At 38.8% G+C, this 18,130-nt stretch overlaps 1 protein-coding gene across 35 annotated transcripts in view; it reads right to left on the bottom strand.

Annotated features, from left to right (window-relative positions):
- The window catches only part of Ank2 (ankyrin 2), a 370,586-nt gene that overhangs the window by 82,168 nt on the left and 270,288 nt on the right, over window positions 1-18,130 (bottom strand). For all 35 annotated transcript variants that reach the window (XM_004626671.2, XM_023710116.1, XM_023710124.1 and 32 more), the window contains 4 exons: window positions 15,114-15,212; window positions 14,346-14,444; window positions 9,949-10,047; window positions 8,946-9,044 (listed from right to left, as the gene is read on the bottom strand). In XM_004626671.2, coding sequence (XP_004626728.1) covers window positions 8,946-9,044; window positions 9,949-10,047; window positions 14,346-14,444; window positions 15,114-15,212 — 396 coding nt within the window. The remainder of the gene's footprint in view (window positions 1-8,945; window positions 9,045-9,948; window positions 10,048-14,345; window positions 14,445-15,113; window positions 15,213-18,130) is intronic.

Below are 18,130 nucleotides of genomic sequence, written 5' to 3' on the forward strand. Positions count from 1 at the left end.
GACTGGCATGTCTACAAAAACTTTTCTCTCTCCTGAAACTCATTTGTTCTTCCTTGAGATGAATGATCCTTGACTCAAGCTGAACAAGAAGAGGATCATTACCCTGAGTTCCCATTTGAAAAACAGTCTTTAGTAATGGCATTGATAATGTCACATTGAGAAAGTAGATTGTTTTCAAGCCTCCCCTAAGATGAACTAAGTGATTTTTCCAGAGAAGCTTTAAAAAGAAGCAATGAACCTATGCAATTTATTAAAAGCAAAGCCACTGGAAAAGAAGCTGTAATCAATGTGAGTCATAAATTGCAGACAATGGAGCACTTCTTTACTTGAGTTAGAGGATCAACAGGAGGCAATTGATTGCCTTTATAGATACACTGGGTTAACATTTTGCTGTGTTGCTTACATGCCTTCCACAGTAGCACCCCAGGGTACCCCAATCCACTGACTGCATTCGTGATGTGCAGTGTAAGGTTAAGAGTCTAGTTTCATTACATATCAGCTATGAGGACTTTCCAAGCCCCTCATACCCCTGTGTCTCGATTTCCTTATCTATGAAAGAAGGGTAAGAAACATTTCCTAGCTGGCATCTTGGTGCACACCTCACTCCCAAAACTCTGGGAGACTGAGGCAGGAAGATTACAAATTCAAACCCAGCCTGGGCAGCTTTGTGAAATCCCATCTCAAAATAAAAAATTTAAAGAGGGGACAGGGATGTAGCTCAGCGTAAAAGCTAAGAGTTCGATCCCCAGTATCAGAGGACATGAAAAGTAGTGTTTTAAAATGGTAATAAAAGTTAGTGAAATAATATACTCAAGAGTTCTAACAGCTGTACTGGCATAAGCTAGCGTTCATTAAGTATGGAGTGACATCGCTTATTTTATTATAGTCCAAAGTTAAATTCCTGGGGGCTGAGGAGATAGCTCAGTAGAATAAGCACTTCCCTGGCAAGCATAAGGGCCCGAGTTCAATCCCCGGTTCCACAAATAAATAAATAATAAATAAATAAATAATAAAAAACCAACAAAGTTAAATTCCTCTTAAACATGAAAGGGCTCTGTACTTTTTATTCACTTATTCACTCATGAAACATGGTGACGGCCCACTTCACACCAGTCATGCTGGTTTCCAGATACCACAGCTAGTTTTTAAAAAGGAAATCAGGCATAAGCAGATGAACACCACGCGACCTCATCAATACACAGAAGCCAAAGTGTCCCACTCAGAGAAGAAGAGAGGATGTGTCCACCAGGGGCCAAGATGGCCCAGGGAGCAGGGAGCTGTGCTCAGTGGTTACAGATGTTCACGTCAGCAGGAGGACTCAGTTCAAGACCCCAAGTGCCCCAAACACTAAGGTACGGTATATGTGCGCAGGCACACACAGAACAGAGAACATGATGGGGTGGGGATATTATATTAATTAGCGAGACTTGCTCATTCCATCGTGTACAAACACTATGCAGTATGTAATGTACGTGGACTATTTTTGCCAATTTTAATTAAAAAAACACAAGTTCTGAATTAAAAAGATAAGACACCTAAATCTAATGAGTTACATATATATTTCACTGAAAGACTGCTGAGACTCAGATTCTTGTTTCTATAGTTTCTGTTTTGAAAATGTACTAAATACATCATTCCGCAGTTATGGGAACTTAGAAGGCTAATTCCTTACCATAAAATTAAAATCTTCAACTAAAGAATCGAAGGACAATATAAAGTAGCTTAGAGCCAGCGAGATAGCTCAGTAGACTAAGCACCTGCTTAGGCAAGTGCAGGGACTGGGATTTGATCCCTGGCACCACATGCTGTGCTGGCCTCACCCCCAGGCATGCTGAGGTGGCCACCAGCACTGGCGTGATGGTGCATGCCTGTAATCCCAGCACTGGGGAGGCTGAAAACAGGAGGATGACTATGAGTCCAAGCTGCACAGTGGGACCCTGTACCACAGACATAAAAAAAAAAAAAAGAAAGAAAGAAAGAAAGAAAGAAAGAAAGAAAGAAAGAAAAGAACTAGAAAAAAAAAGAACTAGCTTAGATTTTTAAGCTTTGTTACATGGTGCTTGAAACTTGCTTAGAAGACTATCGTGGCCCTTCAACCAATTCTTTTCTTTTCAAAGCTGTAGAGAACTTTGAGTGTACTCAAGGAAATACAATGGATGATCTAGTGAAACAGCATAGTTGTAAACATACACATGTATAATATGTGAGTGTTAAGAGAATTAGTATTAAGAGAATTAAATACTGCATATACTTTTTGGTAGTTTTCCACTTTCTTCAACACAGAACTAAATAAAGGAGTTCTCTTGTGACACAGCAAAGAGGGACAAGCAGGGTGTCCCACCTCTCACTTCAGGCTGCACCCACGTTGGATGGCTCGCATCACCCGCAGAGATGCTCCCAAAAGCCTCAGAGCTGGTCCACACATTCTTTCACTTCATGTTCTCTCTTGGCTCATCTTAGCTGCATCAACCTTGGAGAAACATCGCCGTGACCACTCCCTTCCCCTCAGCGATCTCCTCTAACTGCCCATCTGCTGCTCCACGCTCCTAGAGCACACACGCAATGCCTCAGGCCTCACCTATCTGTCTGCCTCCTGCACAGGAGCAGGACTCATGAAACAAAGAACCTGAAACTCAATTTGTGTTTCTCAAATATAGACTAAAAAGCTGGTGGCACAAAATTAATCAAAAAATACATTTAAATTCCATTAAATGATTCAATAGATTTTCTTAGAAAGTCTTATGGAGGGGCTGGGGAGATGGTTCAGTAGAATAAATGCTTGCCTGGCAAGCTCAAGGGCCTGAGTTCAATCCCTGGTTCCGAAAAAAAAAAAAAAAAAGAAAGAAAGAAAGAAAGTCTTATGGCATCCAGCTGAAGGTACAACAGAAGCCCAGGGTAACAAATTTAAGTCACCTGTGTGTTCTTATGAGGGTTAATTTCAGAGTGATACATTCACAGAAAGTAAACTAAATGCTGGACAGTCTAAAGATCTGGAGAAGACTAGATGGTGGATAAATATTTACTGAATTAATGAACCTAAAAAGACCATTACAAGCCAGGTGTGGTAGACCATGTCTGTAATCCCAGAATTCTAGGCGGCTGAGGCAGGAGCATTGCCAGTTCAAGCCAAGCTTGACTTAGTGAGAACTTGTCTCAAAATTTTAAAAAATGAAAAAGAGGTAATGGTCTAGACATAGTTCATCGTAAAGGCCTCAGTTCAATTCCCAGTAGTGTAAAAGAAAAATATTACAATATAGCATTTGTTTTTATTTTAATACTGTAAATTTGACTTTATATGCTTAATTCAAGTTACAATTTACATTCTATATTAATGGTACTCAACTCTAGCTGCATATTAAAATTACTGAAGGAATTTTAAAAATACTTTTTTGGGGATCCCATCACAGATCAGCTGAATCATAAGCTCCAAGGTCTGAGTCCATCGATTGATATTTTTGGTTTTTGCAACAGGGTTTCACGATGTATCGTAGGCAGACCCTGAACTCACTATGAAAGCTAGGTTGGCCTCAAAGTCATGGCAATCCTCCTGCCTCAGCTTCCCAAGTGCTGGAATTATAGGTATGTATCACTATGCCTAGCATGAGTTTTACTTTGAAATTCCTCAGTGAGTCTCTTGTACCACTCAGTTTGAGACTCATTTCCGTGCACAAGTGGTGGAAAATGACTTTAACTTAAAATATAAGACAGAGACAGTGCCACTACAACATCTTTTTAAACTGTTTGGAAACTTTATAGATGAGTGCCTAGAGGCACATAAAATGACTCAGAAATGTGGATACAAGTCTACTGTATTTGATTACACAGTAAGTCCACTTTCTCGCACAAATATTCCATAGTGTTTGCCCTTCACGGTAATATTTCCCCAAGAGGATGATGCTGCATTTGAAAATCACTGTGGACATACTTCTTAAACCATTGCCTGGCAGCAATGTCTATTTTCAGATACTGATCATTTTTGTGTGCCAGGAGTCAAACTCAGGACCTTGGGTTTGCCAGGCAGATGCTGTACCACTGAGCTATCTTCCCTGGACTATTTTCAGATAATGATGATGGGAATATATATATATATATATATATATATATATATATATACAGTCTTGAATTTGTAAGATAGGGAATAACCAATTTGCTTTAGTTTGATCATTGAAAGTTATCAAACTTGTTATAAGCAAGATGAACAGGGGCACACAGTGGTCACTGGTCATCTTGTTCATGGATATTTTTCTGTCCCAGTACTCAAAAACATTTGATAAACAACCCAGTAAATAAATACAGCAGGTATTTGCATATGATATGGTGGTTAACCTTTAGAGACCGACAGTAAATTATTGGTTTAATGGATGGCAAATAACTCTTCCTACTCACGAATAATGTAATAAGACAAGTATATACATTTTCTTTTTAAACAAAGTATCCTTTGAAAACTTGATTACTGAAATATAAACATGGTTTTACCCATCTCTGTTTGAAAAACACGTGGAAAACACACAGCTATAATTAAACAATCACATGAATCTCCTTCTGCTATAGAATCTGAGGAGCTATGGTCAAGATTAGAAATGACCTTATAAAGTTTAAATGCATAGTACACTATGCACAAGTTTAATAGGATTCAATTAAATCACATAATAACTTTTTATAAGATATCACAATATAGGGAAAATGTAAAGAACAAACCATGGGTCCATAACACAATATTTTATAAATGGTAGATAATACCTGGAATAAAAAAGTGTGCTCAATTGACCAGCACCTAGCAAATCCCCCTTAAGGCCCCACTTCCTTCCTATCTCCCAGTCACTAAACCATGTGGCACAGCCAATGGCTGTGGCCAGCATGTCACTTCCTGATGCCCACACCATGGGCTACCATCTCAGGAGCTGCAGTCTGAGCTGGTATTTGCTTGCAAACATACTCATACCAATCATACATGTTAACATAACTTTCCTAATTAAGTTACATACTATGTGAATGATATTTTTATGAAAACTTAAGCACATACTCTACCAATTCTGTCTGAAGAAGAGTCACCAAAGATAACTGCTACCCCACATTAGGTGTGGCAGAAACACATGTAACAGGTTGAACAAAAATGTGTGAAAAGTTTAGAAAGGTTCTGAACTCAAGATAATGTCTCTTTAAGAAAGCACATAGGATTTATAAATATTTTATAGATTCTACATACATGCATACTATAATGCTCTTCTTGATGTGATTTGTGTAAGAATAACAAAGTAGCCATCTAGTTTGGACTTATACTATATGTACAAGAATGATGGCTCAATAAGCACCAGATACCATTAATTTATTGCATTGCCACTTTTATGATTCTCTTTGTAACAGATACTAGTATATAAGATTTAGGACTTAAGACTATTTTCTTAACTGCTTGTGATAAATTTCTCCTTATTTAAACAATAATATCATTAATGCCTAATATTTTTATTTTAGTAATTTATTAAGTCATTTATACCAGACTTACTAATGATTATATGCAACATAAAGTATAACTGCATACAGATAATGAATACAAGTGATGACAGGTAACCATGGGGTAGGGGAGGAGTCACATCTAGCAATTTTGCAAACTACCTGAGTAGACTGGCCAGAAGCGTGTCTCTATCACCCGATGTGGGTTCTGGCAAACACAGGGTGACTGTGTCCCCAGCAGAATGGCAAACTGTCTCATCTTCCCTGCTGTGCTTCCCAGAGTAAAGTTAGAAAAGCAAAGGTTAAAGAAACAAACCGCGATTCCAAAGTGTCTCAGAAATGCCTGCAGCAGCAACGATTCCTTTACAAACTGCTGCCTTGCTCTGCTGGCTGCACAAAGGCCTATTCATACTTTGGGGCAAAGAACTCTAGAGAGAAGAGAAGCAAAGGGGACTTTCTTTTATCTTCAGAACTCACAAGGCTGCTCAACGAGGACATCACACAACCCCGGTAGACGGGAAAAGAGCACATCATGCATGCGGCTCTAACTCAGCTGTTACACTTAATGGTAGTAACGTCGACTATAATTTTATTAATTTTACCTCATTATTACATTGTCTCGTGTTGCTTGCTATTGTGAGTCAACAGTTCCAAACTATTTTTAGTAATCTATAGACTTCAGAAAATTGTATTGAATATAATGCTCCCAGAAAAGCCAACAAAAGGCACTGTTTTACTGGGGATCTTTATTGAAAACTAAGTAAAAGCAGTTCTTTCACAGAGCTGCTATGAAGTTACTTTGAAACACAACCAAGACCAGGAGTGTGACAGTAGTTAGAAACATGTGCTTTGGAATCCAGCAACCTAAATTTCAATCCTAGATCAGCCCTCCAAGGCTGGAATATACTTAACACTAACGATTATTTATTATTTTAATACCATTAACAACACATTAGGTGAGAAAGAATAAATGTGGGGAAAATTATTGAAACTTTCTTCCTAAAGAAAGGAAGTATGATGTAAGAAGATCCCCAGAATAGACAAAACCAAATTCCTATTTCCACTCCTTATCTTCAAATTTCAACTCAGAAAACAAGAAAACAAACTCATAATTCTATGCAAAGCCAATTTAGAGAAAGTACAGGTTAAAGGAGAGAGAGAGAGAGAGAGAGAGAGAGAGAGAGAGAGAGAGAGAGAGAGAGAGAGCTCAAACTACATGACCACTAAATGTACCCACCTGGATAAAGACCTGTTTAGTTAACATGGACAACGATTCCTTATTATCTTAGCTGAAATGCTTTTACGTTTAGTATGTTTTCTCACCTTAAAACTCAAAGAGAGTATAGAGAATAATAACAATAATAAATATAGAGAATAGGAATAAAATAAAACACAGAGTGCAAAAAAGCACTGTCATGTGTCCCTACAGCTAAGTGTGATAAGAGAGATGACTTCTTTATACACGTCTGAGAGCTTGCCTAGAGACAGTAATTAGAATGTTGAGAGACAAACTGGAGAAAGCTAATGGCTCTGCTTTTAACATACAGACCTTCATGGTTAAAGCTTTTGGCTCCAAATAATAGTTATAAACCTGGGTGCTCTTTGAAACTGAATATGTAAGTTTTCTAGTATTGATGTAAAGGAAGAATTACATCCTTGCAAAGTATAAATCTCATTCTTCTCTCTGATGACACTTCAGCACATCACATAGAGCCAGCACATACCATATATCCAATTAATAATGAAAGAATCAATTATTTAATAAAATGTAGAAAAGCAAGTCTGAGACAGCAAGAGAGACACATGCCTGCCATCTAGTGGTACGGTATCAAAATTAAACACATAATTTCCAAAGTGTGGCAGAAGTAATAAAAATGGGGGGAAAAAAAGGTTTCTAACAACAGGTATGTTTAGCTAATCTTGTCACAGTTCATTTATTTGTGATTCACACATTGTTCTAAAGGAATCAAAATAAAGTGGTATATATGTATAGGTCCTGAAAATGAACAGCATCCTCCTATAATAAATCATATAGCAAGAAAATACAAGGAAGATTCAGTCATACAGAAAGAATTTTAGATATCTTCACCACAAAGAAATGCTAGATGTGTGAGGGGCCAGATATTTTTTACCCTGAATTTAACTTTACACAGTAGATATGGGTATCAAAACATCACAAGATGCCCTAAGAAATATGGACAACTTTTTGTATCAATGTGTCAATTAACAAAATTAAATGAAATAGAACTTGAGCATAAAAATTCAGCTACATATAATGACCCACAAATACTGTGATAGGAAGTGTTTAGACTGGTTTTCTTCTGTATAATTTATATAAGCTATGCCTTAAATCATTAAAAATATTGGCTATAAGTATTAAGATACCACTTATGCAAACAGTGCTGTTCTCTCCCATTTCCATCTATCCAGCCTGTATCCTGCAGTTCATTAATAAATCATAGTCCACTCTATTTAAAACTGCATGTAAACCAACTATTTTTCATTTACCTCAGTGGACATCAAGAGGAACTTGCTGTCAGTAGACAGAACACAATTCTCTTCTTTCCTTCCCATCTATCAAAAGAACCAAGTGTTCTCAGATTCTCACTGCACCATTTCTAGCCTGGGGCATTTACTAGAACCTTCTTCAGAATTCTTTATTTATTTATGCTTTTACTGTCTCTATAGAATCCCTGTTTTCCTGGTGTTCTAATTTTCTACTTTACAAAGACAGAGTTGCCCTTAGAATCCTTACTTAAAGAGAAAATCAGCAAACAATGCAAATGCCACAGCATTTCCAGGTTCTTCAGAAGCCTCCAGGCAGCTTTGTTCAGGCCAAATAACGAAGAAACATCAGGAGTCCACAGCTCAGGGTCTGCACCCTTCCCAAATTTCTCTGGCAAAGGCCACTGGGCACCACTGTTCTCTCCTGAGGACTCAATCATTGTATTAAAGTAGTGAAAACAAAGAGGGAAATTTAAATACAGTCTCATGATGCAGACAGTTTACCTAGTAAGCGTGAGCAACTTTCTTTTTAATAAAAAACAATCTGAAATAAGAAGACAAATGAGGTTGTATGAATCAACCTCTCTGGCAGTGGCTTGACCCAGCATTCACAGCCTGGGTCAGGAGCTGCAGGTCCCTGTAGAGTTGACCAAGCAGGCTAAGATCAAGGGGTTTGGTGCAGGGTGAGAGTGTGCTACCATTAGCCAGGGTGTCCCATACTAGACTGAGAGGGCAGAGGAGCCAGGAGAAAGTCACAAAAAGGTGCTGAATCTTGTAATGCTGAATTCACACATTTTATATGAGGTCATGTCAACTGCAAGAAGCCCCGGCCCTGTTTTCCTTGTGTAAAGCATTTAGCTCTGCATACTTCTGTATATATTCTGCAATGTATTTAGCAAAAGAAGTGCCACACCGAGTGCTCTAAACACTGAGAGTGACCAAGTATGTGGCTGGAAAGTCACAACAGCTGACTTGTCCCTTGTACTCACCGTCGTGGTGGTGGTGACCTCTTCAGTCACAACCTTCAGTGTGTCGACCACAGAGATGTAGCCCAGCCGCTTCGCGATGGCCAAGGCGGTGTTACCATTCTGAAGGGAGAGTGAAAGAGAGAAGAGAGTGAGAACCGAGACGGAGGATGGCGATGTGGGCCAATGAGCTCACCCGCAGCTCTGCATGAGCCAGCATTTCCTTCCAAAGCAGGCACAGCTTAGGAAAATCACTAGTTTTTACCATTACATCTAAATCTGTCTTCGTAACTTCTTTAGACTATAGCCCAGGTCACCATGGTAACACAACAAGCTTGAGTCTGTTTGCTCTTTTTAATAAGAAGCACTTGATGCTTTAACCCTAAGGTTGTCAAACATCTACGAAGTCCTGAGACTAGCAAAGTATGTACTGAATTGAAGACGGTGCCTCCAAAGACTCTTAGGAGCACCAGGTACACTTACTCCCACCAGAGGTCAGACCATCTGCTGCAGGTTACCCCTGGGAAACCAGTGACATATTTAGCTCCAGTTGTGTGGGAGCTCAGGCTGCAGCAAAATAACACAAGCCAGTGATTCAGGCTGCCTGGGATCCCGGTTTGTTTAACTGCTCCACTTAGTTTACATTTCAATTGCTCCACATCCCAGTGAGCTTTGTCTGAGCCAGCAGCTCAGAAATGCTGCTCCCTTAAGAAAGCAGGGAGGGAGGGCGTGATTCCTGCTCACATCTGAGAACCAGCTGCAGGCAGAGCACGTTCCATCCGCCCAAACCCAGGGTTCTGTTCTCCGGAGAGCAAAGGGAGCGCAGCCAACTGAGCTTGGCCAAGTGGCGTCCCTCCCTAGGGAAGTCACTCTGACTTCTGGGAAGATTTTTCTAGAAATCAGGGGTTTTCCAGAGTCCAGAAGCTTTTTTAAGTTGCACATATGAGCTCAGATATGAGGCCCCTTGGGCCAGAAAGGAGGAAGGGTCAGAGCACAGTGAGGGGCAGGGCATGTGCCTCTGGCTTACCGCGGTGGTGGCGTTGGGCTTGGCTCCATGTTGAAGCAGGACATTGATGATGTGTGTGTGGCCCTGCTGGGCAGCCTGGTGCAAAGGTGTGTAGCCATTCTGAGGTTGGAGGTGGCAGCGATTTGCAGGGGTAGAGGAAAATGAGGTTAGCCTGCAGTTTTTACTTCCTGGTCTTATTTACAACAAAACCATCAAAGTTGCTTTGTTTACTTAGACCCAGTTTTCCCAGCAACCCATTTCTCAGCAGCAAACCCTCCCTCACACCTTCTGCTCTGCTAAACAAAGATACTAGCTTATGAAACAAGGAGATAAAAAGACTCTCAGAACAGAACTATTCTCATCTGGTGAGCAATTAGCATTAGAAATGGGTATGCACAGAGGAGATTTAAAGTGGCAAAAGACATTGTCTCTGGTTTCTTCCTTAGTTAGGAAGACAGTAAAACAAAAAAAGGCTGTTTAAAAAAAAAGGCTGCAGAGAGTCACACAAACTTGTTTTTTTATCCTCCTGCCTTTCCTAGCAATTAACCTTTGGGTTTGCTTCACAGTTTCTAAATCAATGAAAATAAATCTAAGCTTATATTCATTTCTGAGAATGGCGTTGGGTATAGAACACACCCATGCACTTAGAGAATAAAAGATAGTATCAGAAGTAAGTGGCCTGTCCTTAATAATAAAAAAAGTTTTTAAAAACTAATTTTTAACGTTCTGGTCTGGATTTTCACATGGATGAAAGCCCCATAGTCTATTATTTCTAAGGAATCTCTAGCAAGCTTAGTGAGGCAAGTCGTACTCAGAACTGCAGTTAGTGGATAGAAGTGACATGTTGTGTATTAACATGAATTTAAAAGTCTGGCCACAATCCTTGCAGGTACAACAAAAAGAGTATCAACAGCCATCACTGTGCCACGCGCTGGAGCCTGAAGGTATTTTTCTCTTCTACTCATTACTAGCACCCTGAAATGAGGGTATTTGGTGCATCATAGGTATTTCATAAAGAATGGCTAGTTAAAGGGGTAATGAACAAATAACTGAATAAGTGGATTTTTTCCCCTATTTCAGAGATGATTAAATTGAAAATAGCAGCTAAGCACTTTCTTCATCGTCATTCTTAGGCTCAGGTACTGTGCAGACTATGACAGCACAGTAGTTTTGTGCCTCAGAACTACTTTTCTAATCCACTTACCTAACCCTTGATAAAAAGTTATATTTTGCAGACACTCTGTGGGAAGCTTAAAGATCTGAGTGGTCCATTCATACCCCATGTTAATAAGAGTAAATCTATGTACCATCATGTAATCTATACATGTATATATTCCTTTTACCCAGTGTCCTTGTGGCTTCATGATCACACATATATTTCCTTATCCTGACAGAAACCCACTTGCTTCTCCTCTGCATTCCCATGGCCTCCCTGTCCCTGTAAGCAAGGATCATTCTGTTCAGGACACCCTAAGTCTGGTGCGTCCTCTGCTCACCATGGAAGGAGTCTAATGCCTGCTGTACCTCCCCAGAGTGGAATGAGCCCAAGAAACCTGGAGACATATTATACTGATTATAGGGGCTCTGAGAAACCTATAGTTACTAGAGAGATGCACATCAGGAGGAATCCATTGACATTTGAGTACCATAAAGTGATATTTTTCTCCAAAATTCTTCCTTTCCATTATGGTAACAACCAAATTTTGTTTGTGTCTTCATGGGATGAACCCAAGTTCATCCCTCTAGTGGACTCTGCAGCCAGGAAATTGTGCCCTAGTTCTGGTGAGTGAGGGAAACTGGAACAACTCAAAAACACTTTGCATGAACACTTGACTAGGGTATAACTGATGCTTTTGTTTGTTTTGTTTTTGTTTTTGGTGGTACTGGGGGTCAAAGGCAGGACATTGTGTTTGCCAGGCAGGCACTTATGCCGCTAAGCTATATCCCCAGCAATCTATTCTGGCAGGCCCAACTGGAGAGAAACTCTAGACCACTCATCCAAAATTCTTGGCAGATTCTGAAGCCCCTACTCCCCTATTTTCACAGCTGTAAGACAGAAATCACTAGGATATCAAGTATGGTCAAGAATCAAATAAACTGTGCATAAAAATATTTTTAGCTTTTAAAATTATATAAAAATGCCACCAAACATTGGGTTTTTCCCCTCATTATACTGCTCTGTAATCTGTGCAGTATATTTCATAAAGAAAACTTTCTTTTATAGACAGTAGTTCAACCCTCTTCAAAAGTTGATTCATCAAGTCTGGCTTGCCTCAAAGCACTGGAGCACAGTTTCATTTTAATTTTGAGTAACTAATAATTCCATTCATTTCCAAATCTTTCATATGAAGTTCAGGAATAAAGGCAATATGTACCTTTGCATTTGCTTTGTTTTCTTTCACCTTTTTGTGGTACTAGGTTTTGAACTGAGGGCCTTCAAAACCCATCTCCATTCCCAGCACTCTTCTTTTTTTTTTCTTAACTTTGAGACAAGATCTAAGTGGTGAATCTGCCATGTGCTCAAACTTGCGGTTCTCCTACCTCAGCCTCAGGTATGCACATAGCACTCGCCTCATATACTGCATGTTCAAAGCAATAAAACAATCCTTTACTAACTACAATTGCACAGGAAAAGTCAGGAAGAAAATGTGGTTCTTCCCCCAGAGATATCACTCTCTATGAAAAAGTTGTGAAGGGTTCATTAAATGTCTGTGTCTATCAATTCCCCCAATGCGTATGTTTCCAAATGCCACAGTGAAAGCTACACAGTTAACCCATAAAACAAAACAAATCAAAACTGCTACTTTTCTCTCCATCAGATGTCCTTTGATACAGATCTACTTACAGCAGATACATGTTTGATTTCTATATATTAAACATGTAAGTATAACCCCTCAAAAACCAAACATTTAATAAAAATACAATGAACATTTCAAGTGCTGCTGAGGTCTCACTGCATGGCCCTTGGTGCCTTTCTGGAAAATACCTGCATTGAAAAAAAAAAAAAAGTCTTTGCAGGAATGCTCACTTGTGAGCTGGCTCAGCAAAAACCATGCTAGAAGCTAAAGTCTTAGAAATCACCTAAGAGCTTTTCTTTTTGGCAGAACCAGGAATTGAACTCAGGCCCTTGCGCTTGCCAGGGAAGCACTTATTCCACTGAGCCATCTCCCTGGCCCCTCTAAGAGCTTTTAAATAATGTTGTTGTTGGGTTTTGTTGTTGTTGTTTGCGTACCAGGGATTGAACTCAGGGCCTTGTGCTTGCCAGGCAAGTGCTTATTCTACTGAGCCATCTCCCCTACCCTTAAATAAATATTGAAGTAAAATTTCAAGAAAACTCAAGAATTGCTCAGAAATAAGGTAGCAGCTCTTCTTGCTAGTGTAAGATTACCACTTTGAATCTTAGATGTTATAGTATTTTTTACAATTTACAAGATAAGTTTGTTTCAAATTAGTTTGAGAGTATCTTTAATTTTTTAAGTAAGGCAAATGGGCACTTCTTTTGTACTCAGAATCAAACTCATGACCCTGTGTTTGCCAGGCAGGCACTATGTCTACTGAGCTATATCCCCAGCTGGGAGTATCCTTATTATAAAGGTAATTTTGTTTCTACATCTAGGAAGTCTTATGAAATACTAACTCATGAAACTTATACAAATTTTTGGTTAGTAGCATTCTGAAATGGTAGCTTTGGAAACTTCTGAAGGTGCTCACCACCTTCCTTGAGCCCACACAGCTTCCACTGGTAATTTCTGATCTGGGAAGTTAAAAAACAATATGCAAAGATTTCTTTCAATCAAAAAAACCTGAAGTAGCAAGTGATGTTACGAATAACAACAACAGTTCTATCATGGATTTCTCTGTAATTTGAGTGCATGGTATTGCAGGGGTCATGTTCTTGTCTCATTTGGTGAACAGGACCCCTAAAGTTCCATGAGAAAAGCTGTTGGGATCCAGTGAGCCCTGAGATGCCCCTGAGAGCTAGCAACGCAGACCTTCCTCATGTTGGCCATGCTGAGCATGAACACATGACATGCCCAAAGTGACAGAGCTTGTTACAAATGAAAGGCGTGCAGGCTAGGCACCCTGTCAGTACCTCCTCATGGGGGGATGGGACTGGGACAGGGGTCACAGGTCCAGAATGAGGTCAAGGAAATCTGCCAGTGCATCCAGTGTCCTAGCAGGCATATATCTTCCACTGCAGCACTTGTTTAACCGATCTCAGATCTTTTATAATAAAAGCCATTCTGAAGTTAACCTACCTGCTATCAAAGGTTATCAGAATGAGAAGTCTTAAACAATTACAAAACTACAGTGTCTTCCAAATCACTTTAAAAGAACTTAAGAAATAATTGTAACTATGGTCCAGATGGCTGAACCCATTTGCTTATAGAAAGGAAAAATGAATCCAGGTATTTTACCTTGGTTTTTGCATTAACATTGGCTCCTTGCTTCAGCAGAAAGTTGACCATTTTCACATTTCCATAGTGACAGGCCACAATTAAAGGAGTGTAACCAAGCTGTAAATAACAAATAAATCATAAAATAATATAGTGAAAGCATTACTACTTTAATGGGTAATAACCAAATGGGGAGAGGAATTAGGCAGAATTTTAGTCATTACAGGGTAGATGGAAATTAAGTTTGCTTAAATATTATTTACCAGAATATTATTTATATATATATATATAATATGATAATATATATATAGTGAGTATAAATATAGATATAATCAGATCCCTGAACATGTAAGACTTTACATCAGCAAGGGGGATCGGAAACGTATATGACTTAATTTGAAAATAGATGCACATGACAAGATTTGGGACAGGAAGGGGACAGGCTATGCAGAGGATGAAGAGGAGACATAGGAAAGGCGTAGCTAATGTGGGCTTAAACATTGGGTAGAACTTAGTGGCACAGAAAGGGAAAGGGCACTGCAAGACCAAAAGCCTGAAGTCGTGCAAGCTCAGAAGGAAGCCAGCAAATCATCTGGCCCAGAAAAAGCAAGATGGAAAGAGTGGGCCAAGCCTGTGAAAGTAGTCTTCTTGGGAAGGATCTTGACACCACACTCTCCATTTGGATTTATTTGTGAGCCTCTGATGGCCTTTTGGACCTGGGCTGACCCAAATGAGACATACTGGGATTCACCCAGAGCTCTTCATGACACGGACAGAGACCGGCTCTACCTTTGTATGTGCATCCTGGTCAGCCCCATGCTTGGTGAGAATGTCAGCAACATTGACTTTATCTTCTTGGGCTGCGAGGTGTAAGGATGTGAGTCCACTCTAGAGAGAGAATGAAGCACAAGGAGTTCACTGGAAGAGGAAAACACACTGAATTGTACAGCATCTAATATCATGTCTGGAAAAGACTCCTGGAAAACTCAGAGCCTTTCTCTGCCCAGGAACCTTGTTTGTTGATATCTAAGACAATCTAAGTTAATGTGATGGTTCATCTAAGACTTAAGCCTAAGTCCTGGTGACCTGCATTTTCTGTTTTCTTTCTTGGGTATTTTTGATGTGAGACTTTTGAACAACTCAGCTAATAAGCTTCCAGATAACATTCACTTCAATGCCAGCTACCTCCCGTGGCACCTATTTATTTTCTTAAATAATTGATCAACCACATACTGTTGTTACTTTATACTCAGCAATAATCTATGTCTTTACCAATGAAATTTCATATCAATATTAAAAATGCATAGAATTAAAAGAAATTAGTTTAGAATAATTTCTTCTAGCACACCAAAGAGCATCTATCATTCCTCAGGATGCTAAATTATAAAAAGTAACCCTACCATTTATAAAGCACCACAAACTAGTTCCTTTTTTGTAAAAACTGGCATAATGCACATCAGGTAATTATTTTGCCCATTAGATTATGCAAATAAAATACAGCTGTGAATAATTAAAAATGAAAGAATGAGAAAAAAGTCATTTGTAGTCAGTGCTACACTCTGCCAGTTTCACTATATACAAGGGGCTTCTATCCAGCAAAACTGAAAATTTTTTTTAAAGTATATTAAATCCTAAATAATTTGTAATGTTTCACAGGCATTTCTTAAGTATTTTCATATGTAAGGAAGTATACTAGGCAACATAATATGGCCATGAACATCAGTTTTGGTCTTTAGAGTGTTTATCTTCCAGATTACAGTCAATTTATGCGAACTAGTGCTTAAACTCCTTAAACATGCATGTTCCTCCTGTCCATCTTGCAGCTATAAATGGAGGCAGTGAGCTACCTGTGCTCTGAGTCTTGCCACCTTCTTCCACCTAGTTCACACTTAATCAGAATTGGTGGCACCACTTGGGCACCCCTGCACCGCACCTAACTGTGAAGGCTAATCTATGGTCTTCAGCATCACCATCTCTCCATGGGTCTACTTGTAGAAAGCAACGAGTGTGCTGCCCCTTCAATAACAAAGTGATAACCCACAGAGAAAAAGCACTCTTCCACTTGACAAGAGACCTTCTCTTTGAGTATCTGGGACCTTCCATCCCTTTGAGCTCTGGCTGTGCTCAGCTTTGCGTTTCATGAAACATTAGAATAAGATAGAAGACATAAATACTACTCAATCCTGAAGTGGACATAACCTGAACATGAATACAAAACAGAAAATTCTTCCTTACACTGAGTTTTCTCATTTTGAAATAGTATAAAAGAGATTTCATTTTTCAGACTAAGCTGGTCTATTTAAGAATTTTACAGAAATAATCATTAAATGAAGTGGTGTAAATATCTCAAAGAATTTTAACGGCATGTCAAATGTAAGACATTCATTTTACAGAATGGCTTTTTCATAACACAAGATTATAAATGAACAATCAGTTTGTTTGTTATCACAAACTTGCATATTGAAATCAAATTGTATAAGCCTTCCTAATGAGCCAAGAAAACAGAAGATGTTAAAGGGGTTCTTTATAAAAAGTGATTTCCTACAATATTCTAGTAAACTCTACACTGTTTTTGTTTCATTGTATTTTATTGTTATATGGTGATAACTGGATAAAGAATATAGTGAAGAAATAATACATATTTAGTAAGAACTAAGAAATAATATACAGAGCATTAAATTTTGATTTTAGTTCATTTCAGAAAAAGAATGCATGTTCCTTTCAAAAACAAGAAGAAAATTTATTATTGGTTTTGACTTTTCTTTTAATTGGGACCTTGTGCTTGCCAGGCAGGTGCTTATGCCACTGAGTTACCTCCCTAACCCCTGGTTTTGCATTTTACTTGAGATAATCTTATAGTTGTATTATCACATTATGATCCCAAAATGTAATGTTATTTTGATATATAAATTCTATGTGTTATATTATCATACAGATATACTTGAACAAAAGTTTTACTGTACTCACAAATATATCAGGTCTTTGTCTTTAAAATTATCAAACTCAGGACCTTGCACATGCCATGCCAGCACTTGTGCTGCTGGGCTATATTCCCAGCCCTTAAGTCATTTTTATAACGATAATATTGTGATTCAAAACGTTTTCTACATTGTTGAGTGTATGACTCAAAAATAATCACTAAACACTAGATGACTGAATGCTAAAACTGCTAAACTGCTAAAACTCTTATAGTAAGTAAAGTACTTAAGAAAAACCATCAAGGAAGACATAGTGAACTCTTCCCAAATATGTATTATCTTTATCAGTAAAAATAATACCATCCGAAGCATTCCATGATCAGCTTCTTGAACTGTCTAGATTGTAACTCTCCTCCAAATTTTACTGGTTTATTTACTGACTTCACTTGCTTCTTATCTAAGAATGTTAAGCATTCAGTAGATAAAAAGCACATGTGCCCTTCTAGACTGACAGTGAATGAAATCTTGGTGCAGACGTCTCCAGGAAGGTAAGTGTCCATGTCAATGGTGTGATTTCAATGGTACAGGGAGATCGTGCCCCAGACTTTACTGCCTGTCCAGCTGATGCGCTGGATTTCACTATAAGGCTTTGTCACATTCATTCTTTTTAAAATGAAAATATTTTGGGAAGACTAGCTCTTAAATAGCTCTTGTCATATGGTGTGGTTTGAATATGTCATTTTTTCATGTGTTATAAACTTAAAACCTAAATTCATCGGCAGATGATATTTAAAGATAGGGTGGGGGGCTGGTGAGATGGCTCAGTGGTCTAAAGCACCTACCTAGAACAAGCTAAGCGAAGCACAGGGACCACGGTTCAATCCCCCA

Source organism: Octodon degus, unplaced genomic scaffold (assembly GCF_000260255.1).
Source record: "Octodon degus isolate 3935 unplaced genomic scaffold, OctDeg1.0 scaffold00016, whole genome shotgun sequence".
In the NCBI taxonomy this organism is placed as follows: domain Eukaryota; kingdom Metazoa; phylum Chordata; class Mammalia; order Rodentia; family Octodontidae; genus Octodon; species Octodon degus.